The sequence below is a fragment of the Cryptomeria japonica genome, chromosome 3 (genome assembly GCF_030272615.1).
Source record: "Cryptomeria japonica chromosome 3, Sugi_1.0, whole genome shotgun sequence".
Taxonomy (NCBI): Eukaryota; Viridiplantae; Streptophyta; class Pinopsida; order Cupressales; family Cupressaceae; genus Cryptomeria; species Cryptomeria japonica.
In genome coordinates this window covers 861669242-861697153 of record NC_081407.1, presented here as the reverse complement: position 1 = coordinate 861697153, position 27912 = coordinate 861669242, and the positions used below count along the sequence as shown (strand labels likewise).

General features: G+C 37.4%; 1 protein-coding gene across 5 annotated transcripts in view; it reads left to right on the top strand.

Moving 5' to 3' along the window:
• The first annotated feature begins 10177 nt into the window (after positions 1-10177).
• Positions 10178-27912, top strand: part of LOC131066686 (uncharacterized) — a 183383-nt gene continuing 165648 nt past the window's right edge. For all 5 annotated transcript variants that reach the window (XM_058001516.2, XM_058001514.1, XM_058001518.1 and 2 more), the window contains exons 1-2: positions 10178-10341; positions 23438-23483. In XM_058001516.2, the coding sequence (XP_057857499.1) occupies positions 10292-10341; positions 23438-23483 (96 nt within the window). In that variant the 5' untranslated portion in view covers positions 10178-10291. The remainder of the gene's footprint in view (positions 10342-23437; positions 23484-27912) is intronic.

Here is a 27912-nt window from a genome sequence, read left to right as displayed (position 1 = left end):
TATGCAAATACAATTCTTTTGGAAGAGAATTAGTTACTTCCAATGGGACCAATCAGAATTTCAGAAGTGTGTAGATTACAGCTTCTTCTATTTGTCTCTTTTCTTCATCATTTATGGATTCATACTTAACATATCAAAATGCTCCAAATCCACCATATTGTTTTAGATTAGCACATAAATTATCAACGCTATGTACATCTTTCTTTTGACTCTTAACAATCTGAAATTTGCTTGTGTCTTCAGATTAGGTGTCACTGGACTCTTTAGTCAAAATGAGTCTCCGAGTAGATTTCTTATAAGTTTTGTTACCTTTGGTGCGGCAACATTCTTTGGTTTCTTACTCAGTGACACTACAAATGATCTTGTGTTTGGGCGCTTTACTGAAGGAGTCGGTGATACCTTTGATGTATCATGTTTCTTCCTTTTCAAAATTTTCCCTTTTGGCAACTCGGTGCTCAATGTAATAGCTGCTTCTTGGGCTTCAGATTCCTCCTCGGTGATAACTTGAATGCTCTTGACAGGTGTGGAGGAAGAACCTTCTCCAAATTTCTATGTTAATGCCTTAATCATTTTTGTTGCTTTTCTTGTAACCTTTTGGTACTACAATGCTCATTTTAACTTTCTCTTTAACTTCTTCATATGTACCGTATCTCATCTCGGTAGCATGCCTTAGTAGAGAAAGAAAAGCATCTATCTGCTGCTGTGTAATGTCAAAATCAATCTCATAACCCATAGCTGGCAAAGATTGAGTTCTTGGTTCCACCGCATTGACATAGTAGTAGTCGGTGTCTACTTCAAAGCATATATCATCCTTGTATTTCTCCACTAACTTGGGTGGAATCCTATACCTGTTATGCATCTTTTCTTGAAACTTGCTAAATAATCATCCATAATATCATTGAAGTTATCACCTAGCTGTTTGATGAAGTCATTGATTTGATGGGTGATTGGTCGGTGTAGCTCCCAAACTACATTATCGAGTGATGGAAATAATTTCTCAAAATAGAAAAACATGCATACCAAAAGTGATCCAAACTTTAGTGTGTTTGCCGAGTTGTTCTTCTTTGGCTTCCTTATGGTGTTGAGATTTTCAAACATATTTTTTAACAACACTTCGCATAGATCAATCTTCATACCTTTCTTCACAATTTTATAGGTTAAATCGACTGCTGCACAGGGTACACTGTTTTCCCTTGCTGATTGAAAGAAACAATAGCCTATGACTCTAATGGAAAACTTCAGCTCTGCATCTGTGACATTATTTAGTTTTAGACCTCTGCAATCGGATTCTACTCTGGTTAAAGTGATCAATTCATTATGTGAAATCATTTTCTGAGCTTGGGCATGGTCATAAATAGGGTAACAGGTGATCAAGTGGATGATTTCCTTGGTGATCTTGAATGGTTGCTCCTCTAACCACATGAAGTCATCATGAACTTTGCTCAAAACAAATTTAACCCACTGGGGTTTGAAGACTCGCAGGTAGGTTAGGGCTTCGGTCAATCCATTGACTTTAATGTGTTCAAACTTGTTATCTAGTTTTCCATCGGTACATAATTCATCATATGTGTCCTTGATCTCAACATGACCTAGTTCCTCAACACGACACTTAGTGAAGAATCTGACATCCTCAACTAGTAAAACCCTATTCGGAATGAGTGAAAATGCAGTTTTATCATCCGGTTCAGATGCTATTTTGGGAGTTAGAGAGTATTTCAGTGAGGGCTTTTCAATGTTCTCAACAATAACGAGCTTCTGAATCTTAGGTGCCATTTCAAATTTCGGATAATCACTTAACAAAGGATCCTTAGGGTTTGAAAACTTTTAAACGGCAGACAATTTCCACTTAACAGATATTCACAACTGATATGATTGGTAAACTAGCCTGACAATGCGTTGTGATTGATGTAAATACCTTGAATTTCACTTCGGAGGAGGTTTGATCGCCTTTGAATCGCTTTGCTCTGCTTTCTTGAAAAATTGGTAAGTGTAAAATGACCGTGCAAAAGCTTTAAGTACACAATTTTACCTTATCGGGCTCCATGCAGTTAGGTAAGAAAACATTAAATGCACTCGGTACCACTTCCTTTTTATTCTTTTACCGAGTAGCCAGACTTCCTGTATTTATCGACTAAACAGGCTTCCGAAAGACTTGATAAAATTTCAAATTTCCTAATGCATCTTTAGCTATGCAGATTTTGAATTAAGTACATGATAAAATAGGAACTGTTAAGATTTAACCTTGAGAGAATGCAGTCCCTTCATACCTTCACTGATTAATTTGGAATAGGTGCACCTAACTCGGTAGGTAAGGTGCTTTCTTCATTTGACATAATTTCCTTCTTTTTCCAAATCATTTGTAATTTGCTTCTTATTTCCTCAGTGTCTCCTCTAGGTTGATCTCTGCAATCTCTAGCCAAGTGTCCAACTTTGTGACAATGAAAACATGTCATACTAGGATTTCTCCATGATCTTCAGTTGTTCATTCCAAACCTTATAAAGCAGTTGGCACTTATATGTCCATATCTTCCACAACATTCACACCATATCCTTGTATTGTAATCCCATGGTATTGCAGTATACTGTCGGTCAAGATCTGTGTGAGTTTGGTAGCTTCTAGTATTTGCTTGGTGTGCAGACCACATATAGTTCTTCTGCTTAAACCAACACTTCTCGGTACTATGTCCATATCTATTGCAGTTTTTACAAAACCCTTTGAATTTTGCCTTCTGATAATTGCTAGCAGACTTTGTCCTACATTGGCTAGATGTGTGACCATATTTATTGCAATTGTAACAATAACCATTAGACCTTGTGACATTCGATTGCTTACCTTTTCTGATTTGGCACATGTTGGCAGCATGTCCTTATTTTCCACAGTAATTGCAAATAAGCTTCCTTCCTTTGATGTTCTTTTTGTTTCCAGCTTGCATAGATGATTCTCCTCTCTCAGTAGTGTGGATTCCCTTCTCAGTAGAGTCTTTTCCTTTGTAATCAATTCCTGCAACTTTGTTGGGTCTTTTTGTATTAAGTTGCTCATCCAACATCTTTGATACTTCATAACTCTTCTTCACTGTTTCTTTGGATTTCTTCTTTGTTTCAAGTTCATCAGTCAACCTTGATACTTCAAGTTTCAATGCTTGATTCTCATCATCTTTCAGATTTGCTTCATGATGTGCATAACCCAATTGATCTGACAGATTTTGTTGAATTCCAGTCAACCTTGTGATTTCATCATTCCTTTCAGATACTAATGCTTCAAGTTGTTGTTTTTCTCTTTCTAGATCTCTTAATTTATCCTCGGTTGTCCTCAATGCATCAAGATTTTTAGTCATCTATGTGCTAAAATGTTCATGTTATCTTTTCATAGCTTTTAGCTGATCAGTCAGTGCTTTGTTCTTTTCTTTCAGTTCTCCAATCATTTCTTCAGTCTCTTCAGATATACTGTTCTTAGATGATGTCTCAATTTGTTCCACTAACTCTTGAGAGTCCTGCAAATCATCAGACAATCTTCTTCTAACTTTCAGAGATTTTTGCATTTGTTTCTATATGTCAGTAATCACTTGATTAGCATGATCCAATTCATTTTGAAGATTCACAATTCTCCAAGATTGTCTGTAGCCTTCCATTGATAAGATCTTTCTCTTTAGGCAATTAAACCCTTTTCCATGATTCAAGCTCTGATACCAATTGTTATGCCCAATATGGAAAGCTAATGTATTGAGAGGGGAGGGGTGAATCAGTACTTCAAATCTTTTCTTCAACAATAGTTTTATTGTTATACATAAACCAAAAACTGCTGTAACATAATATAATGCTAAAACAAATAAATAACAATCATACATGATTCACTCCATAACACATATATTTTGGTTACGCAGAAACTCTTGGTTAGAGAGAAAAACTGCGGTGGGGATGGCACCCACAACTTCACTACTGCAATAATAAAGGTTGCTCGGTTAGAGCTACATGTTTAGCTATTTCTGATAGCTTACCTTGTTAGGAGTACCAAGATCGTTAGATCTACCTTGCTAAAGGATTTTACAACACTTATTCTAAATGCTGCACCTGGTTAAAGGCTTTACAATTTATAGACTTTGTTAGAGTCTTTCACCCTGTTAAAGGTTTCTCTTACAACTCAAAATATTACAACACAATATTACAAAATATATGCAACTTCACATCTAAAATGTTATAGAAGATTCTATGTGCTTAAAATGAGATTACCTTGCTTATAGCATACCTCGGTAATCCATAGATTAACTCGGTAAACCCTTCTGTTTACTCTGTTCCTTGATTGTTCTCTGAAATCCTTCTCGGCGACCTCTGTGTTCTAACAGTCACAATACTCAGTGCTTCCTTATCTATTACACATGTCTTGCTTCATACACCTTCTTTTGATCCTCAATTCATGTTGTATAAATAGATCTCTTATGTCGGTGATCTATTCATGCTTCGATCTTACAAACATGATTCATCAAATGAATAATCATACAAAATATTTCATTGGATAGATGACCTCAAGATCATACAAAATCTTTAAGGTGCAATTTCCTAAGTGATAATGATTCCTTGTTCCTCGATCTTGTAACACATTTCCCATATGTGTCTAGGTTTAATGAATCTGGTAACACGTTTCATTCGGTGTGTGTTCACTCAGTATATCATTTTTGCTGCTCGGTAGACATAGAGTGTTACTCGGTAGACAACTTAGTGTATACTAAGCTCTGTGACTACTTTCTTCTATAACCGACTACTCTGTGCTTACCGACTGAATGTTTTGGTAGTAATAACCGACTAGAGTATATAGAATGACTTTGGACATAAAACTAATGGCAAGTTAGTAAGTAGTAACATAATTCGTGGTAATGAAAAAAAATTGAACTTTCTAAATAGTCTAGGCTTTAATAACAAACATCAAGATCTATAAGTAGAGATAGTAAATCCATTCACACACACAAGACAAACACATAAACACCAAATATATGAGGAAAATCCACGGTGGGGAAAAACCTTAGCGAGAAATGTTGCTAGAGTCTACTACTCCAATCTAGCTTCACAATGAAAATATTTGATTACACATTTATGGGTACCAACCCAAAGGACCACCAATCCCCTATTTGAGCACCAACTCAGACAATTACAATATTTATGGGCACCAACCCAAAGGAGCACCAACCCCCTATCTAAGCACCCACTTAGATGATTACAATTAAATAAAAGTTCAATTACACTTAAGCACCTTGTTACAAATGAAGTTTTGTAACTCCCTACTGTTCTGCACTTAAGATTGACTTGATTCTTTTCTGCTCACAAACTTTGTCCTCTGCTCTCTGATCTTTGCTATCAATCCCTGCTCTTTGCCTTTTGTCCTCTTCTTCTCTTTGCAACTATCTATTTGATTTCTGCTCTGATCACTCCTCTTTCTTTGCTACACTCTATGTGTATAACCTTTTGTGTTATCTTCCTCAACTTTGCACTCTCTGGTCTTTGGTCTCTTCTCTCCACATCTGTGTTCTTCTATGCCTGCTCTCTACTCTCGACTCACTGCTCTGAAGTCTTCATCTTCTATCCTATGTCTCTACTTCACATGATGTGGATTACCTTCTAGGTTCTCTGCACCCTGGTCTTATTCTCTTCACCTCCATCCTCTTTACTCTCTACTCTCAGGTCTCTACACTCTATTCAGATGTCTTGGTCCTCTGTCCTCTCTCTTGATTTTTCTTAGAGTGGATTACTGATGCAGTCACCGGTTAGGAGGGACCTCAAAGAGATCAGTCTAGACTAGTAAGCAAGAGTAAACACAATGAAAACACAAGGACATGATGGAGGCAATGCAAAACAAATTGAATTATATCATGAAAAAATGATTACAACCAACCGGTAGCAACTGGGTTACAGTAACCGACTCACAGGTCTGCTAAAACATGCTCAAAATATAGAATAAGTCACAATCGGGACCTCAAATCTTAAGATTTATCTTCTATGCTTTGTCTAACTCCTTCGATGCATTCTAATGCTCTATTACAATGATTTATATGATCCAAGGGGATCCAGTTGGCCCCAAAAGGGATGAAAACTCGACGAATAAGAATTAACGTGTAAAACCAACAAGGTCGGCCTTCGACAAAGAAAATCCTTCGACAAATTCAAAGAACGAAGTGAGAATCAAAGGGAAGGTCAGACACATGCCAAGGAACAACAAAATCAATGCTCAAGGCTCGACAAACTACGAAAAGGATCCGGTAGGTCACCAATGCAAATAGGTCTAGGCAACTGGTAACAAAAAACTATCTCGGAAAGCGGTAGCAATAACTTGTTGGAAAATGATCCAAATGGTCTGTGGTTTGGGAATAAGGAAGATGATTAAGTCTTCAAGCAAAATACAACTCCATAGGTTCCAGTGAGCCAAATCCGGGAAACACAAAAATAAATGTTGAAACTGCAAATAGAAAGCAAAACATAAAAGGAAATATTTTTGGTTGATGCAAGATTGCCATGAACCGGGGATGCTCCTACATCAATTACTTCCTGTATTTTCCACATCCTTTGTGTTGCTTCTCTGCACCCTCTATTTTACTTTTTGCACACTCAGTTCAACATACAAGCCTTTGCTTTTCCCTTTTCTCTTCACATCTGCACCTCTGCACTTCACACACACACACACACACACACACACACACAGAGAGAGAGAGAGAGACACATTTCTTCACACTACAACTAGCTATCTCTACCTACCTTTCATTTTCAGGCAACTAACTCCACTTAGGGTCATCTACGTAACCCTAGGATTTTCCCTCCAAACAAAAATTCAAATGTGATCTTTTCGAGCCCCTAAACAATCTACCCTACAGGCAGACCGATCGCCATCATTTATTGCAACATCTTCCATTCTCAAATCAATCTCTGATTTTAGATTACTATACTTAAAAAAATTCACCTACTTGAAGTTGTGATGTCTTGTTGACTGGAGGTTTTCAAATATTCTCATAGCTATGATATCTTCTTTCAAATCTTCTCGAGCCACCCAAATGATCTTCTACCTATTCCATTAAATGCATCCACCTTCCTTCATTTCTATTTGTGATCAATTTTGATCAATAGGTGACATCCATTCATAGTCAACAACATTTGATTCGTCTTATATACTCCACATCCTTAGCATATCCTTTTATATCATCGGGTCAAACTTGGTCAACCATCCATGTGGACCACTTTTGTGTCAGCATCAACATTTCCAAAAACCAAAGAAAAGATGGTTTGGTGAAATACCCATCGCTTTCTCAACATCACAAACCATACCTGCGGGATGGCAGCATACTTATTTCCCCACTACCCTTATTACCTCGTAGAGTCTTTTGTCTTCGGTCTTCCCTATTGCAGGATGGTGGGTGTGGTGCAAAATATTTAATTTCATTATTTCGCGAGATCATGTTTCAACTATCTTATTGATTGTGGGCTGACAGGGTACTAGTTTCAACACTGAGGTTGTTACCTTGCAATGCCTTTAGTCTTTAGTTTTCTACGCTGTAGGATGGCGGGGGCATATTTATTCTTCATTCTTTGTTACCCCACGAGGCCGTTTCTCTTTGGTTTTCTTCAGCACGAGATAGTGGGGAAGCCTCACAAACCTTTGTTCTATTTACCCCGCAGGACAGTTTTACTCATGCCCATCTTGCCGACAATGGGACAACTTCCATGGGGCATCTCAGGAAACATGGAACAACAACAAACTAGTGGCTAAATTTCCATCAGAGATCTATTGATCGATAAAGAAAGGGTGGGGTCCACTTTTGGAGATTGGGGATCGGGTGGAACAAATACTCAATGACTACAAAAACTAGTGGCTACATTTTCATTGGAGAGCGATAAGCCGATAAAGCAAGGGTAAGGCCCTTTTAGACACAAGTGAGACTTGACACCTAAAATAAGGTTGATCACCCAATTAGGCATTTTTGGAACTAAAGCATATGAAATGTGACTTGGAATGAAAAGGGACTAACATGGTGAATTATGCATAACCACAACTGCACTTTTTTTGAGTCAGACCTATTTGTCCAATGACTTCACCACACTATGACCTGTGACTTCTTTGTCAAAATGTAAGACCAAGCAAACTTTCAATTGTGTTCTTTGTCTTCTTTGTGGCCTGTGATTAAATGCCTTCTCATCTTTGACCAGTGGGTGTGAAGCTATCACTTTGTACATTCTCTATCAAGCTGCACTTGCTCTATGTGGCACTTATCATCTTTGCATCTCTATCCATCGAATGTTGGCATCAATGACAATCTAATGCCAACAAAATTGGTTATAGATCCAAGGGATTCTCATAGTTAAAAGTGTTTTGATAGATTGGAAAGCTATGAAACCTTGACTTCTTTGAAGTATTTTTAGATTTGTAACGATTTTTCCATCAACTAATAGAATTTATCTAGTGATCCCCCACTTTACAAGATCATCATCACTCATTGGCAAGGTTGCCTTAGGTGCATGCCTTGAGATTCCAGAAGAAAGGAATACAAATTTGAAATACCTCTTCTCTAGAGCTTCAATGGGTCTCCTACCATGGAATGAAACTAAAGCCAAGTTTCACCTTTCTAATCAAGATAGTGAAATACAATCATGTGGGTAATTCTAGTTGACATGGTTTATACAATTGGTATCAATTCTTCTAGGCCATGGTGGAAAGAATGGAAGTGGAGTCCAAATACTCCTTTCCAGAATTATAAACCATGATAAGGATATGTTTGGATCTCTCCCTACCTACCCATTATTCCCACTTTGAATCAACAATGTCATTTGCAATCAATAGTCTCTATTTGGCAGCATAATGTCACACCATTTGGTTGGCCATCCTAAAGCCGAAATTGGCTCAATTTGTCTGGTGAATTATTTTCCATGGCCTCCTTCTTGGCTCTAGGTTATCTCATTTGGGAGTTTCAGACCCTTTTTGCCCATTTTGCATGTAGTTCGTCTTTTAGGCACCTATTTCGGTTCTATCTTAGAGCTCAATACATTTGGACCTGGATCCACAATTATTTTAAACCCTTTAAATTAGAACCTTTTTCTTGGCACATGGTTATTTTAATGGATTGACTTGACATCCCTCACAAATACAACTAGATTTGACATGCTTTTAGGATGGAGATTCTCTTCAACATATGGAAAAATAGAAATTCAACCATTTTTGCCAATTGTTCTATTGCTCAACATGTTCCACTTTATTCTAAAATTATGACAATGTTCTAATGTTTTATTGTAGATTCAAATGCAAACAAACAAATTTGCACTTGAAGTGGCCCACATATAGGTGCTCCTTGAACAATAGAACAATCTCCCTTGCCCAGAGTTCCTTCGTCTCCCTCTTCCTCTAAGGGTTGTTCACCATTTCATGGCTACCATCATAGATAGAGTCTTTTTGATCGTGGTGCCTAAGATAATCGCCCCTAGATTTCTCCATTGGCTACAAGAAGGGATCGTGGACAACAAGGTTTGTCACGACTTATTTTTGGTGTTGTGCCTCCCCACCATTTGTCAAACAAACCTTTGGGTGGCCACTACTGGCGCATCTAGCTAGTTTGATTCCAAAAAGTTCCCTCAACTCTTGATTTTTTTGCTAGCCCATGCTACAAAAGAAGAAGAAAAATAAAGAGAGAATATTAAGATGATGATGGGTGGGACCCTCTATAAACACCTAGACTCGTTGATGTAAGGGGAAAGGTGAGTGACTAGGATCCTCCTCCTCCCTCCTCTACTATTATTTATAGTGGCCAAACACCTTTGTATTTGTTTCAATGTTTTTATGATCGAGTTTTATTTTTGTGTAGGCTTTAGAAATGTGACTTTTTTCATCCACTTTTTTTATATGAATATGTGTAATAATATTTTATAGATGATAATCTAGACACTTATTCATAAAAATAAAAACAAAACCAAAAAATTATCAAAATATAATTAAAAATTACATATAATAATAATAATTAATTAATTTTTTTTATACGTCTAAATAATTTATAAACAAAATAAAATACTTTTAAATAAAAAATAAAATAAAATTAAAAACTATTAAGTAAATAAAATAACTCTTATATCTCAACAATTATTAAATAAATGTATTTATCTAGGTATACATTTACAGCTGAAGTGTAATAGTGCAGTTATGCACTTGCGGAACCCATATATGATTTTTTTGAGTTCTGCATTGAGAGTGATCGGGACATAAAATAGAAATAAGTGATGACGCTTCGAAAAACAGTGTCCCGATCAAAGTTCGTAAAAACCAGCTGTGGAAATGCGTAGACAGAATTTTACAGATAGCGAGGGAAGTACTGAACTACACAGGTGTGCTTAACGTTCTGCTTTTCCTCATTAATTGATCAAGATATGCTTACACCCTTCTAACCGCACAGTCTCCATTGGTTTCGAACTCGTGACTAGTCTTACAGTTACTTTTCATATCAACCTAGCGACCTTTGCCATTTCAAACAAAGATAAATTGCCATTTTAAGTGGTAGTTACTCTTGCAGTATTTCTTTTGACAGCAGTTACGCGGGAACTGGAAGAGAAATGTGTTCTTAAGAGATTTCCCAAAATAAATTAAGATTAATCAGCGAGCTAGTTTCTGGAAGAGATTCATTCTGAAATCAAAACTTGCACCAGCATACTTAGGAAAAAGGGAATTTACACGATGTTTAAAACCTTAGTAACACGTCTGCTTTGGTACTGGAATTAAATAAAGCTGCAACGAGAATTGAGATTTATTGTCAAACGTCTCTAGCGTTCACTTTGTTCTAGTTTTGAATAAAAAAGGATTTTTTGCCATTTTCACTGCCAGTGGCAGCGAAGGAGTTGTTCAAGTTCAAAGTGACAATTCATAAATAAAGCTTCTTTTGAAATACTATTTGACGTTTTTGCATAATGGTTTGGTAATAGGTTGCTAATACATTTAAACATGGGTCTGGTAGGGGCGAAGTTGTTGTTTACGATGTTTGTGCTTCCATGATCGTGGTCCTTTTTGATTATGACCTTTTCTGTACATTTTAGCCTCCCGTGGCCATTTGTCACAAACTTTGTTCATTTAAATGTGCTACACAAAGACATAGGGAACAGTTGGAAATAGGGGTTGTGGTCTGGTGGTTGGTACTTCTGTTGGTTACTGCACGGTTCAACCCTTGGATCCCATAGACTGCCTGGTCTCATTGATTTCATTCAAAATTCATTTTTTCATTCAAAGTGACCAGGAGACATGGGATATGGGTACAACAATGTCCTTTTGAACAGAGTATGTTGAGTGTCTTTATCCGATCCTCTTACTACCAAATTTGTTATAAAATTGCAATTTGAAGTTTTCTTGTGGGTTTCCACAAGAAAGGCTTCATACACCAAATTGGTGGCTGGATTTGCTGTGAACTAAAAAACAGCTGTAATGTCCCTTTCCTGGATTACCCTGTAATTTGCCCTAAATTCACGAAATCCAAATGAAACAAGGAACATAACGTAGAGAGATAATCCTTACCTAAGAATAGAATGAGGTAAGTCTATCTTGGAAACTTGCAACCAAGTTAGATAATAATGTAGACATGATACATATAATATATCCATCTCTAGGGTTAATGGAGAAACATACTTATTGCTCATAAATCCAAATGATCTCATAGGCCCAACCATAATGAGGATGGAGATAGGATGGTCATGATGAGGTGCCCTAAATATCTCCTGCCCTAGGCCCAAGAGCAGAAACCCTGTCCCTCTTGGCCTCATGTGGTCCTTAACCATGCTCATGAGGTGGCATACCTAGCAGAGCCTGTACATCATTCCCCTCTGTCAAGCTATTCTTCTCTACCCTTATGATTGAGGCTCTCCTTTTCTGTTTACCTCAATAACTAACCCCTATAGGGTTTGCAGGGAAGATTGCAATAGGGTGCCCTTGACTCAACTGTAGGCCCAAGGTTAGGACCTTATCCTCCTTGGCCTCATATGGTCCTTAACCATCATCATGAGGTGGCCTCGTAATCCTTAACCATCTTTACGAGGTGCCATACCTAGTGAGGAATCTTTCACCATTCCCCCCTATTGTGTCCCTTATCCCTCCACCACAATTGGAGACATCAATAACATACAAATTATGCATCACAATAGACAAACATTATGCAACTTTATCTTAATTATTGATATACATAGAGCATGTTAGCAAAGATATGAAGTGCATGGATATTAGATTATTCCAAGAAAGTAGTTTATAAATGTGTAAACATTGTAAGTGCATGAATATTACAAGTGCATGGATATCATAATTGCATATTATTATATTGTTTTCATCGATTCATACCAATCACAAGGGTTAATGTCCTTCGTATTGGATGCCTGAGATTTGATGTTTCTTCCTTTTACCTCCCACTCCCCCTCGCCCCTCAAATGAGACCTTCTTCCTTTTATATCTTCCATTGTGAGGGAGAAGTCACACCCCTTCAGCATGCCTGCCCTTTGAAAGAGAGACAACCTTTCACAATCACCACCCTTCGAAAGAGTCACAACCTTTCATAATTTTTGCACTCCTTTGGAAGAGTCACTTCCTTATTTACTTCCCATTCCTTCCTTCTTCCATTGACTCTTCTTTGATTCACATGCTTCCTTTTTTCTTTTCTCCTCCCTCTCCCCTCTCAAATGAGGTTTTCTTCTCCCTTTTATATCTCATGTTCGAGGGAGTCACAAATTTTCATTTCATGCTTTTTGACCATTCATTAACTTAGTTAAATTTTAATAATATTTAATTTTATATTTTAATTTAAATGTTATTTTTATTCTTTTGTATTTTCATTTTATTATATTTATTTATTATTAAATCCTATTCAGTGTTCCATGGCCGTTGGGGACGGGTTTTGGGGACAAGGGGACAAAGGGCCTAAGTTTGGGGACAACAGGGGGACGACGGCAAGGGGTGGCGGTGCTGATATACATATAGTACTTGAAAAACTAGTTATGAAAAGATGTATAAGAATTATATTTCAAATGAAACTTTGGCAAATTAGTAATATTAATATAGCAAAATTGCAAATACTAAATACTAAGATTTCTTGAATACTAAATAAAATTTGACAAATGAAATTGCCAAATTGGAGATTTCTATTATATCAAAAATATGATTTATGATCATGATTCATCATTGGCTTATTACTTGCTTAGAATTATAGTTTGATGGGGGTTTGGGCCCTGGGGGCAACACCAAAATGAGGTTGAGGGTAGCACCCATAGCAGGGATCTGGTTAAGAGAGAGAGATGTAGAGATAGGTCTAGGTCTTGGGGGATAAAGAAGAGAATGAGATAGAGAGAGGAGTTAGAGGAAGAGTGATAGGTAGAGAGATAGGCCGAGAGTTGAAGGGAGACAAAGAGAGTGAGATAGGGAGAGTGAAAGAATACTGATAGGAGGTTGCTGATTATTGAAATTTGACTGTCTGAAAAATTTGAGATCTTCTAAAATCTAGAATCCGCATTATAACTCCTAGAGATCTGAAACCACTCTCAAACATCCTGCCAATATATACATGAAATATAACTTAAAGTATAAGAAAGGAAAACGACATATACTTAAATGTTATATTTCATGTATATATCTGATGAAGAGAATGAAACTGGGTTGAAGACAAGGATGCTATTTTCACAAATTTTCCACTGTTTTTGCTTAGGGTTTGAATTTCTAAGTTGGGGCTATGGGAGACTCCTAGGTGTTTCCGAGACTCTTGAGGGACGTGTAGACGTCTCCAAGATGCCGAGATGGCGGGGAACACCACGTCCCTATCCCCACGTCCCAGAGACGTGGGGCTTGGGGGGGGGGATGCATACCCATGGAACACTAATCCTATTTCAAAGTGGCAACATTACAACAACCTGCACCTTTAAATGAATAGCGTATGGGTGTAACATTTAAATACAATCTTCACTAAGGGATGTGGGTATGGGCACAAAATTGTCCTACTTGTTCTTTGAACCCAAGTTTTTGCATGACTAGGGTATGATGGTTGTTATGTATGTTGATCAACCACCCATCCCCTAAACATAAATTTTTTGTTGTTAAAGTATAGCTAGGCCTTTAATGAAATGGGAATTAGGAATTTACTAGGTTAAAATCTCTCTCTCTCTCTCTCTCTCTCTATATATATATATATATAGGAATTTACTAGGTTAAAATCAATCTTTCTCTCTCTCTCTCTCTCTCTATATATATATATATATATAATACACATCCACATACACTTTTGGATGAAATGAGTTTCAAGCAAGCCATTGAAGTAGGGTACCGACCATGTCTGATTGGACCACATTGTCTTTAGAAGCAAATATGTTCTAGGCAGATGTGGCTGGGCATTTGTTTGTGTTGTTAACTTACTAAATCATCCCTTGCAGTTACAAAGTTTGCATAAGTCTTTCTTAATGACTTTGAAAACTAAATTCACCTTCCCTACCAAATAAACAAGCATTGATTTTATTGTAAGAATTATATGTGGAAAATGGCAAATATCGTCGATAGATTGTTAAATACGGTGACAATTAGAAAGAAATACTCTCTTGGATTGAATTCCTATTACTCTTTATATGAGGGGATGTTTCGTTTTGAAGATTGGCTTAGGAAGTGATTTGCAATTGAACTTATATCCCCTTGAATTTCTATCCATAAGAGTAATAGAGAATATATGCAAATTACTATATCCCCTTGAATTTCTGTCCATAAGAGTAATAGAGAATAAATGCAAATTACTACCATGGATGGTCAATAGAGCTTCTCCTAGATTTCCTCACACTAGTGCACACCTCTACCCATAACCCACTGACTTGTGTAGCTGATGTATGTTTTTATTTTGAAGTGTCGCGTAAAATTTTTAACGTGATTGGTGATGCTGGAACAACACGCCCTCCGGTACCACGTGAAACGCTTTTGACTTGGAGCTATGGACTGGTAAGGTCACAAATGGGGGATCTCATCCCCATTTAACAAAGCTAAGGCTCAAACCCATGAGCACATTGAATCAGCGAAGGCACAAGCCTGCAATCACAATGGCCCAACGGGGGTTTGAATCTTGGTGGTCACAACAACAACACCACCACTTAACCAACACACCATGGGGAGAACCCTAGTTGATGTATGTTGTTGTGGTCAAAGGAATGAACCATTTATGAGGAAAAGAAGCAATCCCTCTCCATCATATTGTTAATGCATGATAGCTTCGGTAAGATAAATGATTGAATGAGAGATAAATGAAGTCTCTCATTCAATCATTTATCCTATTGATAATCATGATGAAAAACTTCAAGCTATTAATCCTTCATTTGATAACCATTCTTCATTTGTATATGATCAATCTACTTAGTTCGATTAAATGCTTAACTATCGATAATCATCCTATAGCATAGAATCCCGATTTAATATTAGTTACATTATTTGTGTTCACCGATTATTAAATCGGACTAACCAATGCAATCCGATTTATATCGGTTAACATATTTAATAGTAAACAAATGATTATCGGATCAGCCAAACACCGATTAGTATCGGGTGTCAATATAAGCTTGCACCGATTGATATCGGGTTATGTATGCACCGATTAATATCGGGTGGCAAGGTAAATACGCACCGATTGGTATTGGGCTGTGAAGTTAAGCATACACCGATTGGTATCGGTTGTTAAGATAAACATACACCGATTTGTATCGGTTGTTAAACATACACCGTTTGTTATTACTGCAATTAGCAAAGGGGCACGATCAAGTAATGTCTTGATCGGTCATGTCTTTTTAGACATGACCGGTCAAGGCATTGCTTGGTTGTACCCAGCTTGCATATATATATCAAATGGCATTTGTGAGAAAGGACATCGAAATCAATAAATGCTCCTCTCACCTGCCATAGAAAAGAAGATAGTCAGACTTATCAAATAAATAGATAATACATAGATCAAGTAAAAATAAACTAGAATATAACTTGCATATTGAATTGTAAATTGAACATCATTTACACATCTCACATCTATGATTGTATTGTATTTGCAGTTACAATGGTAACTTTATGATTGAGAGATGAATTAAAAAAAAAATATAATCGTTGGAAACATCCAGACTCAATAGTAAAATCTACACATAGATGACTGGCAATTGGCACAAAATGGATATGATTGTTAGTAGGTTGAATGGCTTGAAGAGAACATATGGAAGCTTTAGGATCATGCAAAATTTCTTGAAGGGCTTGAAGTTGAAGATAATTTAATTTTTTGGTCAGTGTTGTGTCTAGTTGGGTAAATGATCTGTAAGTGTGGGTCTTATGTGTGCAAAACCAACAAGATCTTGGTCTCACTAGCTCATGAAAAAGAGGTGTAATTGAGATGCTTGATATGCAAATTTGTCATCAAACCATGTAGGGGATGTGGAAAGGCTTTAAGCAGGTTAGCTATGGTATGAAACTCCTTTGAAATGCATCCGTTCAAAGTTGCAGATCTGGAAAGTACTTGGAAAGTCAAGAATGATGAGTTCATTGATTGTTAAGGCAACAAACATGCATTCGTTGCTGGAAAACTCATCATTCACCTTGGTAATGTGTAGCAAAGTGGCAAATGCTTCTCTGCATGGGTACTGAGTTAGTGTATGGAATGCCAAACATTTCATCTTCAGTTTGATGGTCGGTTTTCCATCTTCTCACCTTGGGGGAAGTTAAGGGGAGTGTTTATGACCATTTTGTGTACTTGGAAGAGGTTTGTACACTTTTGGTTGATGGTATGTAGAGTCATTGTTGGGGTCTGTATGCAAGTTGCAAGTCTGCTTGGTAATAGAGGAGTGTGAATTTGAGTAGTTTTGGAAATTGGTAAGGTTGGGTTGGGATCCTACTATTTTGTGGTGGAGGATATAGATTGGGGCGGTAGGATAGGAATGTCGAATGGGTGGGTGGGAAACAAAAGCTTATTCTAGCTTATGGATGCCCCAGTCAAGCTCCTACTATTTTACAGGGGCAGGGCTAGCAACTATCGAGTGTTACTCCCCCTACAATTCTATGATGGAGTAACTTCTATCTCACCCCACCCAACAACAATAATAGAACTTAACCCCTTGGAACAAACTAGGAATGTAGACCATAAAGATCTAGATGGTTATACTATCAGATCGATGATCTAAAACATGGCAACAATCCTTTCTCCCCCAATTCTGTTCCGAAAGAGTAGGAGTAGTGAACCTTAGATCGATCTCCTCAATCTAATCCTCTATCCCCCCCAATACAGTTGGCAGTCCATCCATCTATTCCATCAAGTCATGTTGCCTACTATTACACACATAACATGAATTGCTCCGTCCAAGCATCTCATCTCGATAACGTCCACTCCAACCCATACCCTAGTTTCTAGTTCCTAGTCCCAAGTCCCTCAGGGGCCTATAAGCCAGGCCTCATTGGCTCAACAACTACTATAATTCCCTCCCAACTACTTCTTCGTGTGTGGTGTTGGGTGGGGGGCGCCCCATAATAGTAGGGGCCCACCCAACCTAATCTATAGCCTCCCACTTGATTCTAGCACTTATTGATGCTTAATCTAGCAACTATCGAGTGCAAGTTTCTTGAATTACGCATTAATTTACCCCATAGAATTGGGCGGGGTATAGTTGGCCACTTTATACTCAATATAATTACTCTTTACATTGTAGAATAGGTAGTGGTTGCACCATCGATTAGAATTTTTCACTAGGAGTGGGTTTTTTCCAGTTTATATTCTATTGCTTCAGATTTGAGCATAGTTGTTAATTATATTATTTATGCATTTTTTGATTTTAGCTATGTTATGTAATTCATGCTTTTGATAGGGGTAAACCATTGTGTATAGTAGAAGTAATTGTCATAGTGTATTAAGAGGTCTTAGCATCCAGAATCTGTTCGTTTGTGACCATGCATGTGGCATAGCCACCCCACCCCAGTTCATGGATCAATAAAAATTTCTGTGAAACAAATCTTTAAATTCTTTCCAACTAGACACTATTGGCTTTCTTCTATTTTCCGAAGATGCTAAATAACTTTCCCACCATACATTAGCGTTTCTCAAGACATTTTGAGACGTGCAAACTAAATCCTTCGCATCCCATTAACATTATGCACTCTAAAATAGACCTTTCTTGAAGAATTAGGATTTTGGCAACTAACCATTAAACATAATATTAGAAAATAAAATGAGAAGCAACTAGAGATAACACAATGCACATTATTGACATGGGGAAGACTTTTGGTAAAATACTCCATCAAGCATCATTCAAAATTGAGGAAACTTACAAGTCTACACAAATATAGACATAACGAGAATCTATATTTAAATATTTTCTTCAGTTCTTCCCAAATGGCCTCAAATGCATATAAAATGCATTCATAAATATATCTCATATGCTCTACCTCCACGTATACAACAATGTATATGTAATATATTCTTTCAATATGATTGCCCATATTAAGGCAATACAAGGGTTTGTTACAATCGTTCATCTGATAACCTTTTGTTTAATAATTTAATTATTTATTTATAAAGCTAAACTTTATAAATCACCCCTCACTTTATATTATAAGGATAAACCTTATAAGCTAAGAGTCTTATAAACATTGTTTAGGAGTACTTTTATTAGTTCGCCCTTATAAATAGTATGCTCTAAAGCCTTCAGTTTTTTTAACTAAGCATCTAAATGTTTTGTGTCTATTTAATTTTTCCATCAAAAGATATTATTTGAACTTTTGTTTCTATTTTAAATGGAGGCTGTTCAAAATTCTTTCCTTTTCTATATGTATCTTCACCATCATCTCCAATTACATTTTTTTGGCTAGAGCATGTACGATTGTGCTCATGGAGGACTCCTCTTTGTTCATTTCTTCTTGCTGATGGTTCGTTTGCTCCTGTTGGTGGTTCCCCAAATTTTGATTTACTTCACCTTTTCAAGGTCACTCTCTTGTGTGGCCACTCTGCATTCAAATTCTTGATTCTTATCTCTATTCCACTCCCATGAAGAGACTTCTGGATTGCAAGGACGTAACTCTTTATCTTCAGTGATCTGGTTTTGCCATACACCTTTTCCACAATGCCAAAGATTAGGAAACTCCTCTAATACCAAAACGATCTGTAATTTCATCAAATGCTTGCAGAAATTAACAAATCGTTAAATAATTAATACTGTGCTACTTAACTAATCAAGGGATAGTCAAGAGGAAGGAAATGTTGCATTAAACCTAATTAAATGTGGAATAAAATATTAGAAATTAATGGTTTTTCTACTAAACAGTGAAACCTTGATCACCAGGGGTACACTACCAATTTGCCAGCCCAACTGGGTGCCTAAAATCTGATGCCGTCTTGAATCTTGATATAATAGAAACCCTAATCATTTGCTTTATATTCTTAAATTTGCAAAACTATTACCTTAGGGCTTTTGATAAGATTGAAAACTGCAGTTGAAACTGTTGATGAAGATCATTAATCATACTTGCAGACATTTGAGACGAAAGACTGCTTAAAGCAGCTTTTTAATCTCTGGAAACTACTGAGAATCTGCTGCAACTTTCCCTTTAATAACCACTCAGAACCACTGATATGTGCTTGAAGATTGAAGCATCATAAATTGCCATCACATGAGTGCTGAGATTGCATGACTTGAAATTGCTTGTTTTCGTTCTAATCTATGATGGAAATCTCTTAACAGCTTGCCACTTTTGGACTGTCCGATTTTAGCACACTTCATTCATGGGTCAGCCACTTGAAAGGTGCACTTTTGGAGGAAAAATATGATGGTTTTACCATTGAAAAAGTGCACCTGGTCATTTCCTTCATCAGGTGCAGAATTTCTAGGTTTTAGCCATGTTTTATGGTATTTGTCAGAAGTTGCCAGTGGCTAAGCCACCCAAAAACCATGCCATTCTAATCAGCTGTCGAAATCCTACCTTAGGTGTGCTTCACTTGTGGTGCAGGAGCACCTAGTGAAGCTCATGGAGCACTTCATCAAATTTTGGTTTGAAATGGCCTATGTTGGTCTCAATTGAAAAATGGACTTGTTGTATGTCCAAATGGTGTGTTCTGTGTGTTTAAGTGTCCTTTATGTCTTAGTTTTGTTGTTTTTTGAGTTTTTGGTCAATTTTTGACCTTTTATGCTTTGTAAGCCTAGAATGGGCAAAATGTGGAAATATGGTCAAAACTCCTTATATGGTCCAACACCACTCTAGACTTAGTAGCACACTCCTTGTCTCATTCCTTCACTAGACTTAGCTGAAATTTTTCACCATTTTCACAAGGGGGGGGGAGGTTTTAACCCTATCATCATGTATAACTTCCCAATCAAACTACCATGGCCTCTCAAGAAAAATATGGCACATGTCCATGGGCATGACATCACACCATACCTCATAATTTTGGGAACCAATCATGAAATTCACTATTTTACAACCATATGACCATCCTTAAGCAACCTTGAATGCCCATAAGAGTTTGGATGTGCTTAATTCTTCAATTTTCCCAACTTTTTCAGTAGCTCTATTGAAACTAGATTTGTTTCTACCTCCACCATCATCAATAAGCTTGCACAACAATTTACCCTTTGTAATGTCCCCTTCTCACTGATGACCTTCCAGTGGTCCATTAGCCTATTCCTGAGACTCGTAGGCTAGGTGGAATGAAGAATGAGGGTCCAACATTGATGAAACGAGGACTTACTATTTTTAGTAAGTCAGGGAATGGCCATTCTGGTGTTACTGCCTTACTGAGCTCTCCATGTTTTGCCTCTGGACGCGATGATCATGCTTTTTTGAGCATTAGTTCTTGACTTACTATTTTTAGTAAGTGGCTGTGTGGCACAATTCTATTTTTGGCAGTAGACAGGGTTCTGATTCTGCAGCAGTTCTGTGGTCGTCCGGGCTTAGTTTCATCCTAGTTGTGATAATAATTAGTACGGGAGTCATTGGCGACATAATTAAATATTATTTTCCTTATCCTAAGGTTTAATATTTAAATAATCTGATTTTGCTACTGATTTATTATATTTGGGATTAATGTCCATATTTTTCCTAAGCATTTGGCGAGCTTCATGTTTATTAAGGAGATGTCGAATTATTTGAAAGAAATATTATTATGTGACTTATCTCTAAATATTGGCCAAAGTATATCGTGGGTCCATGCCTTGGGCGTGGGATTTGACTTATGGGAAATGGCGCCACTTTTGGGGGTCCACATGTAGTGGAATGAAATGCAAATGCAAGGCGTTGAATTTGGAGGAATTGCATTTGGATTTGAGGAGTGAAGTTATAAATATGAGACTTGGGCTCCCATTTGCATCATCTTTGAAAATTGCATCGTTATGTTGCTGGTTTGGCTACTGAAAATCTGAGCTTCGAAGTTGGCTTCCTAGCTAAGTCTCAGTTTCGTACTTGCAAGATAGTACCTAGCTGTGTCCTTGTATTCCCATTGCTGATTGGTGAATGAGTTGCAGATTATGGAGTGTTCTATGTTGGATTTGTGTGTTTCTGGTTGCTGGTTGCGGGATTGTTGAAAGTATATTTTGCTCACACCAATTAACCAGGCGACTCCATCATTCTGGGTACCGGCTCATCCTTCCTTCCTAGCCATGGCGATACAATGTGTGAGTTTTTAGTAGTTTTAAATGAGCAATGAATTTACTAGATAAAATCGAACTTCCCAGGTATAGCGTGGGTTTTTGCACTTGCATTGGGAGGCATGCCAAATGAATAGTGGGCTGTTTGGGTTGTAGTTTGGATTGGATGCTGTTTTTTAGTGTTATATTGTGGGATTGGGATTGATTTGAATTGATTCGGGTGAAAAATGAGGGAGTTATGAGCATTTTGGTGTTTCCATAGGCTGCTGATTTGTACTTTCAGCCTGCAGATTAGTTGTAACAGAAAATTATATTCCTGCTGTAGAAATCTGCAATTACTCTTCTCATCTCATCTCTATTTTGTAAGGTTGTTTCAGTAGTACTGATCATCCCTTCTTGCTGCTCTTAATTGTAAATCCCACTGCATAAGTGGAAGAGGCTGGCTTGCCGCCTTCTAAGTTTTGTAATTCAATTTTTTGTACTCAATCCTCCCACTGAATAAGTGGTCGAGTGATAAGTTCAATACAATGGTCCTCCCGCTGAAATATGCGGTAGAGTGATAGCTTAATGTAATGTCCTCCCGCTGAAATATGCGGTAGAGTGATTGAGTTTCAGTTCTTGTCATGTTTTCCTTGGATGGTTTACCGCCAAGAGTTTAGTTTCTATCCTGCTGGATAAGCAGAAGGGGTTGGCTTGCCGCCCAGGCATTGTAATTTTTAGTTTGTTTTATGATGCTAACGATCCCCAGAACACCGTATGCTCTCACCCTCCCAGCTTGGGCTCTCGGTGAACAAAAGGTGGAAGGGTTCCCTTTCAGCAGTTTGGATGATTTCTCTAACCTTAACGGGTTGTTGTGTTTACTTGTAACTCTTACAGTTAAAAAAACAAAAACAAAATTACTGGGATATTACACCCTTGGAGTTACAAACAATTTGAAAGAGGCTTCTTCTTTGGGTGGGCTCATTGTTCTCTTTAAGTGGTTTCAATAAAACCCTCTTCAGCTGACGGTTTCTCCTACTTTGACTCCTCAATAGGTGAAGCAATTGACTCCTTATCATCTTTAGCAATATGAATAGGAACCTTATGTTCACCATGCTCTTTAGTTTGGCTTTCGAAATCTTTATTTTGGTCTATTTGGCCACCACGAAAGAAAGCTCTAACAAATCCTCTAGCACCACATCAATATCCACTCCTTCCTCTGGATGGAGTTGTTCCTCTTTGTTCATAACTCTGGTTTGAAAAGTGCTAGCTTCCTCTTCTTGTTTGCTTGTCTCTACTAGTATTTCCTTTGTCTCTTCCTCTCAAACGATCCTCCTCTTCCTTTATTTCATTTCCCCTTGGACAAATTCTCTTTTGCTTACAAGGAAAATTTGTAAGGTTCTTCTATTGTAACAACCCTCAATATGCTTTTCTCATTTTAGATGTTGAGCCTCAACCCATTTACATATCTCATCACCTTCTCTCGATACATCACATGGTGGCCTGATTGGATAGTGGGGTGGATGCTCTGTGAATTCATTGTAACTATGGTGATTTTGTGATTATATTTTGAATTCTCCTTTGTTGTGAGGTTTTTTCTTGAAAGGGTTTTCTTAGGGTATCTAGTGTATTATTTGTCTTTTGCTTGTGTTGTATTTGTTTCATGTTCATGTAAATTTTTCCAAAATTGTTGAACCTAACTCTAATTAGCATTTCTCTTTTGTCAAGATTATGTTGTAAGTTGTTTAGCTATATTTGATTTCGTTTTAGCCATTTGATGTGTAGTTATAATTTTATACTCAGCAAACACATTTAGTGGTGAGTTTTAAGATTTGTTTTGTTTGTGTTTTTTTAATAGGGCTGCTAGAAATGGTCTGCTGGAAAACTTGAAGGCTCTCTTGCAAGTAAGTTTTGAAATTTCATCAATTTGGAACGATATAGGCAATTTCATGTTTGTATAACAGCCTCGTATCTTCAAATGCACCTTAACTCTTGACTATTTTGTTTCAATTGCTTTGTGAATTTAACTTTATTTAAGATAATTGTTACAAGAACCATACAATTCTTTAAATACCTTGTTGTACCCATACAAAAATCTCATATTGAGTCGTTTTTATCAATTGAAAATCTTGATATATCTGCCCTTGACATGTTTCAAAATGTTATCTATTTTGCATTGTCTCATTGGTTCTTTTCTAACTCTCATAGGATCATGAAATAATTGTCAAAGATTGGACTTGCATTTTGTTGGTAAACAAATTGTTACTATAGAATAGATAGGAAAACTGTGACTTGCCCAAGGAAAAGGTTACAAAACTACTTACAACAATTGGAGAGATCACCAATGGAATGGTGATCTTCCTTGGCATTTGAGAGGGATAGCTCCCTCATAAGATTTAATTTGGGGTTTTTTTATGGTATGCTTTTGATCAGAAAGTAGGAAAGAAAACTACAAAAAAGAAAAGAAAGAAACCTTGACTGGAAGACACATGAAATCCACCCAGAGTTCTGAAGGACAAACGTAAAATGAAAATTAAACGGAAAAAAATAAGGATTCAAAGTTCAATGATTCATACCCAGAATGATAACTGATAAAGTAAGGGGCTATCAAATGCACATTCAACCAAATATAACAGGAATACGTGGAAGAAAGATTAAAAGATTTAACATAAGAAGAATTTGCAATCACATAAAGAAGATTTGACACAAAGTTCAGAAAATCCCTTCGATTCCTCAACGAATCAGAGCCCAAAGTGTCCAAGAGTCCCTGTACAAATAGTTGAGATGACAAGACAGTCCCCTTGCTGTTACAGACAAGCAGAAAATACAATCTCTCCTACTCAACACTTTCCCTCCCCAGAGAAGCTGGAAAAAAGATCCTCTTTACATTGAAAAATATTGAATATTTAGCGCAGCCTTCCCAGCTACTGATTCTTGAATTTAAGTTACAAATGATAAAAATACTTCTTTTACCATCCCCTGCATAGAACATTTAACGCATAAATGAGTTTAAACATTATTAAATGAACTTATAATAGAATGTGAGTCTTTGAGTAAATTTGACAGGCATATGCATGTCAAGGCATTATATCAAACACTTCACTTAGGCTGGATGTACCTATTCATTCATACTTCCTTTTCATTAAATCTTCTGCTTTTTAAATAGAACTCTCATATGGTGTCGAGGTGATTTATTTTTCAGATGTGATTGTTGATTTTCCTTGACAACATAATCACCTAATGTTGAAGAACCTGCAATACTAATCTGCCACCAATCATGTAATACTGCCCAAATACTAGTAGTGACTGTTCACCCATCAAGGGCTTTGCTAATTCCTTCATCACACTATCCAACTTTATTACCTCCTTGAATTTGTTTGGAAAGTCTAAAATTCTCCCTTTTATTATGCTTTGATGGATGTCCCTTCATTGGTAGTGGATATTTGATATAGTGCACATTATTAAAGTGTAAGCCTATTTTTCAGATTGTTTCATTTAGCATCACCAGTAATCTACACAAGAACATGGATTGTGTTTAAAATGATGGAAATAGTTAACATCTCTGAGAACAATTTCTCTTGCCACAATGTTGGAGATGAAGTTAGATGTAGTGTAGCAATCAGAACATTCTCGAATGTTCTTAACAACTCTAATAGTTGTTCTAGGGGCCATGTTTAACAAACCACATGCAATTTCCAACTTTTTACTACGGTGGCAGATAAATAATTCTTTTTCCTTCTCTTACACAACATTGAATTGATGTCTTGACTCTAGAAATACCCTTGTGCCTTCATTTGCCAAGCCAATTTCTCCATCTTTGCATAGATATCTTGTGTCTGCAATGTGTATGTGATCGGTCTCCTACACAAAAAGCATATACCATGTTATGGTCTTCAATCCAGCTACGTCCAAGCATCTTTTTAATTCTTCTATATTTCGTCAATCTCCTTACTATCCTGCCCACTTCTACTTAGATCAAACTTGAAATGAAATGAAAACTCCTTCCAATTGTTGGTAGACAGCTCTTGATGCACAGAATGTGAGTATGAAGCAGCCCGAATGCGATTTGATGATGGATTTTTGGTCTACCTCCTTGCTGGTTTCCCTACAATGCTCTCTTATTTTTCCTCACAATTCTCTTTGTTCTCCTTCTATTTTGCCAACAAAATGAAATGAAGTTGCTTTTAGGGTTGTAGAGCAAATATAAATTAAAAAAAGCAAGTTAAATCACTTATTTAAATGTTTTTTTTCTCACTTTGGTGACTGTTTTTAATGTCTGAGTCTATCCCATAGGACTCACCTAGACTTGACTAGTTTGGTATGTCTTGAGACTCGGTGAGTCTCGCCTAGACTCGACCGAGTCCGAGTCCGGGCTCCTTGGGACGTGCCGAGGGTCACCCTACTAATGACTCGCCGAGTTTGTTTGAGTCTCGGAATTTTGAGTCCAACACTACAATCCAACTACGAAACTCTATCCTGGGCATCAAAAAAGAAAATATGCTCAGCCATAAAGAATAAAACTCAGCATATCCCCTCATGAAATCCCAAAAATGAAGTAGACCAATCACAATCACAACTCTAAAATGTACCAACTAGGTGTTGATGTGTCTAAAGTTGCATCACTGCAACTCTATCCGGCCAACGCAGAATAGAATGATCTCGCCGAGTATCCTATCTTCTCTTGTATAAGGAAGCCCTAATGCTGCTTTTAATCGATCAAAGGGGACAACCTCAAGGTTCCAAATGTCAGTTCTTGACTGCCGGATAACTCAACGGTCGATGTGTTTTTTGCTGGGAGCACAAGGGGGCTTATGTTTTGCAACAAGCTAGTCAGCATCTGATTCTCGGACTAGGAAATAAAAGCAAAAGAGAAGGGTTAAGAGACCTAAGATTAACAAGACCGGAATGCGGGTAGATGGATTCAACATAACCAATCCCTACTTGGTCAAAATGGCTCACAACCTCGTAGGAACGGTGCACTCTTCAAGGGGACTTGAAAGATTTTTCAGAATGCAGGAGCATGGCTAAGCACCCAATTTTGGCGCAGCTCAGACGAACACCTGCAATTGAACTAAACACAATTAAAGGCTCAGACTAACCATACACAAGGACACACAATCAATATATCTTCAACGGTATGAACTTGAATCCATCAAATACCTGCACACCCAAAAAGAAAGATCTATCTAAATTGTTGAAAGAAACCGTGCAAAACAGACTAAAATGAAGATGATAAACACCAAATTAATGTCCATTATATTGATTCTAGCTTCCTATTACAACAATTTCTGCAACATCTTGTTGTGACGTATTCACACATCGCCCCATTGCAAATGGGGACCCCTGCTTTTTGCTTTCTAGGGTTAGTTTTCTTGGTCTTTTGGGTTCTTGGCTATTAATCTTTGCATTGGGAAGTTGCCAGAGAGATCATTAGGATAAGATGGTCTGCTTAGGCTCAAATGGGTCAGTAGGTGGTCCAGGTCAAGGTCTTTGTTGAAAGCTTGCTCTTGGTTAGGCCTGGGTCTTGCTTCGAAGGTCGGGTCTTGATTGAGTTTAAGGAAGTCTTTGTATCATTTTAGGAGTCTTGCCTTTTGAGACCTATGTCATTCAGTTTAGGAAGTGAATGGAGGTATGTGAGTAGGTGTTCTCAAGGATTCTTCCCTTTGAGGGTTTGAGATTGGTCCAGTTGATGAATGATGTCCTTGTACTCTAGGCATTGATTGGTATAAAATTGACCTATTTATCCTTAGGAAACGCCTAACGACCAAGCCTAGACTTGAAAACTTGAGAGTTGAATAGGAATTTGAGCTAGATTGTCAAATTCGCTCCTGACCCTTCCAAAGGGACAGGAGCGAAATCCTCCTTAGCTCCCTTTTGACTCCTATTCTGGACAAAACTTCACTTTAAGGCATGGATTGGGGGGAAATTAGCTTGAATTCACCCTTGGAGACGCCTTGAACAAACTTAGACTTGAAAAATTGGAGAGAGGGTCATGAATTTGAGCATTATTGCTAAATTCGCTCCTGACCCTTCCAAAGGGACAAGAGCGAATTTCCTTAGATCTCCTGACTTTGATCAAAAAGCTTACTCCAATGTTTTAATTGAGGAAAAATTAACTTATCCATGCCTTTGAAGAAGTATAACCATCATGTTTGAGCTAGCAAATGGGAGAAGTGATGACGAATTGGAGCATGAATGCCAAATTCGCTCCTGACCCTTCGAAAGGGACAAGAGTGAATTTCCTTAGAATCCTCTCTTGCTCCCTAGTTTGGATCATGAACCTTCTTCCCATGGTTTGAGTGAGAATGCTAAGGCCTTGTGAGTGAGTTGAAA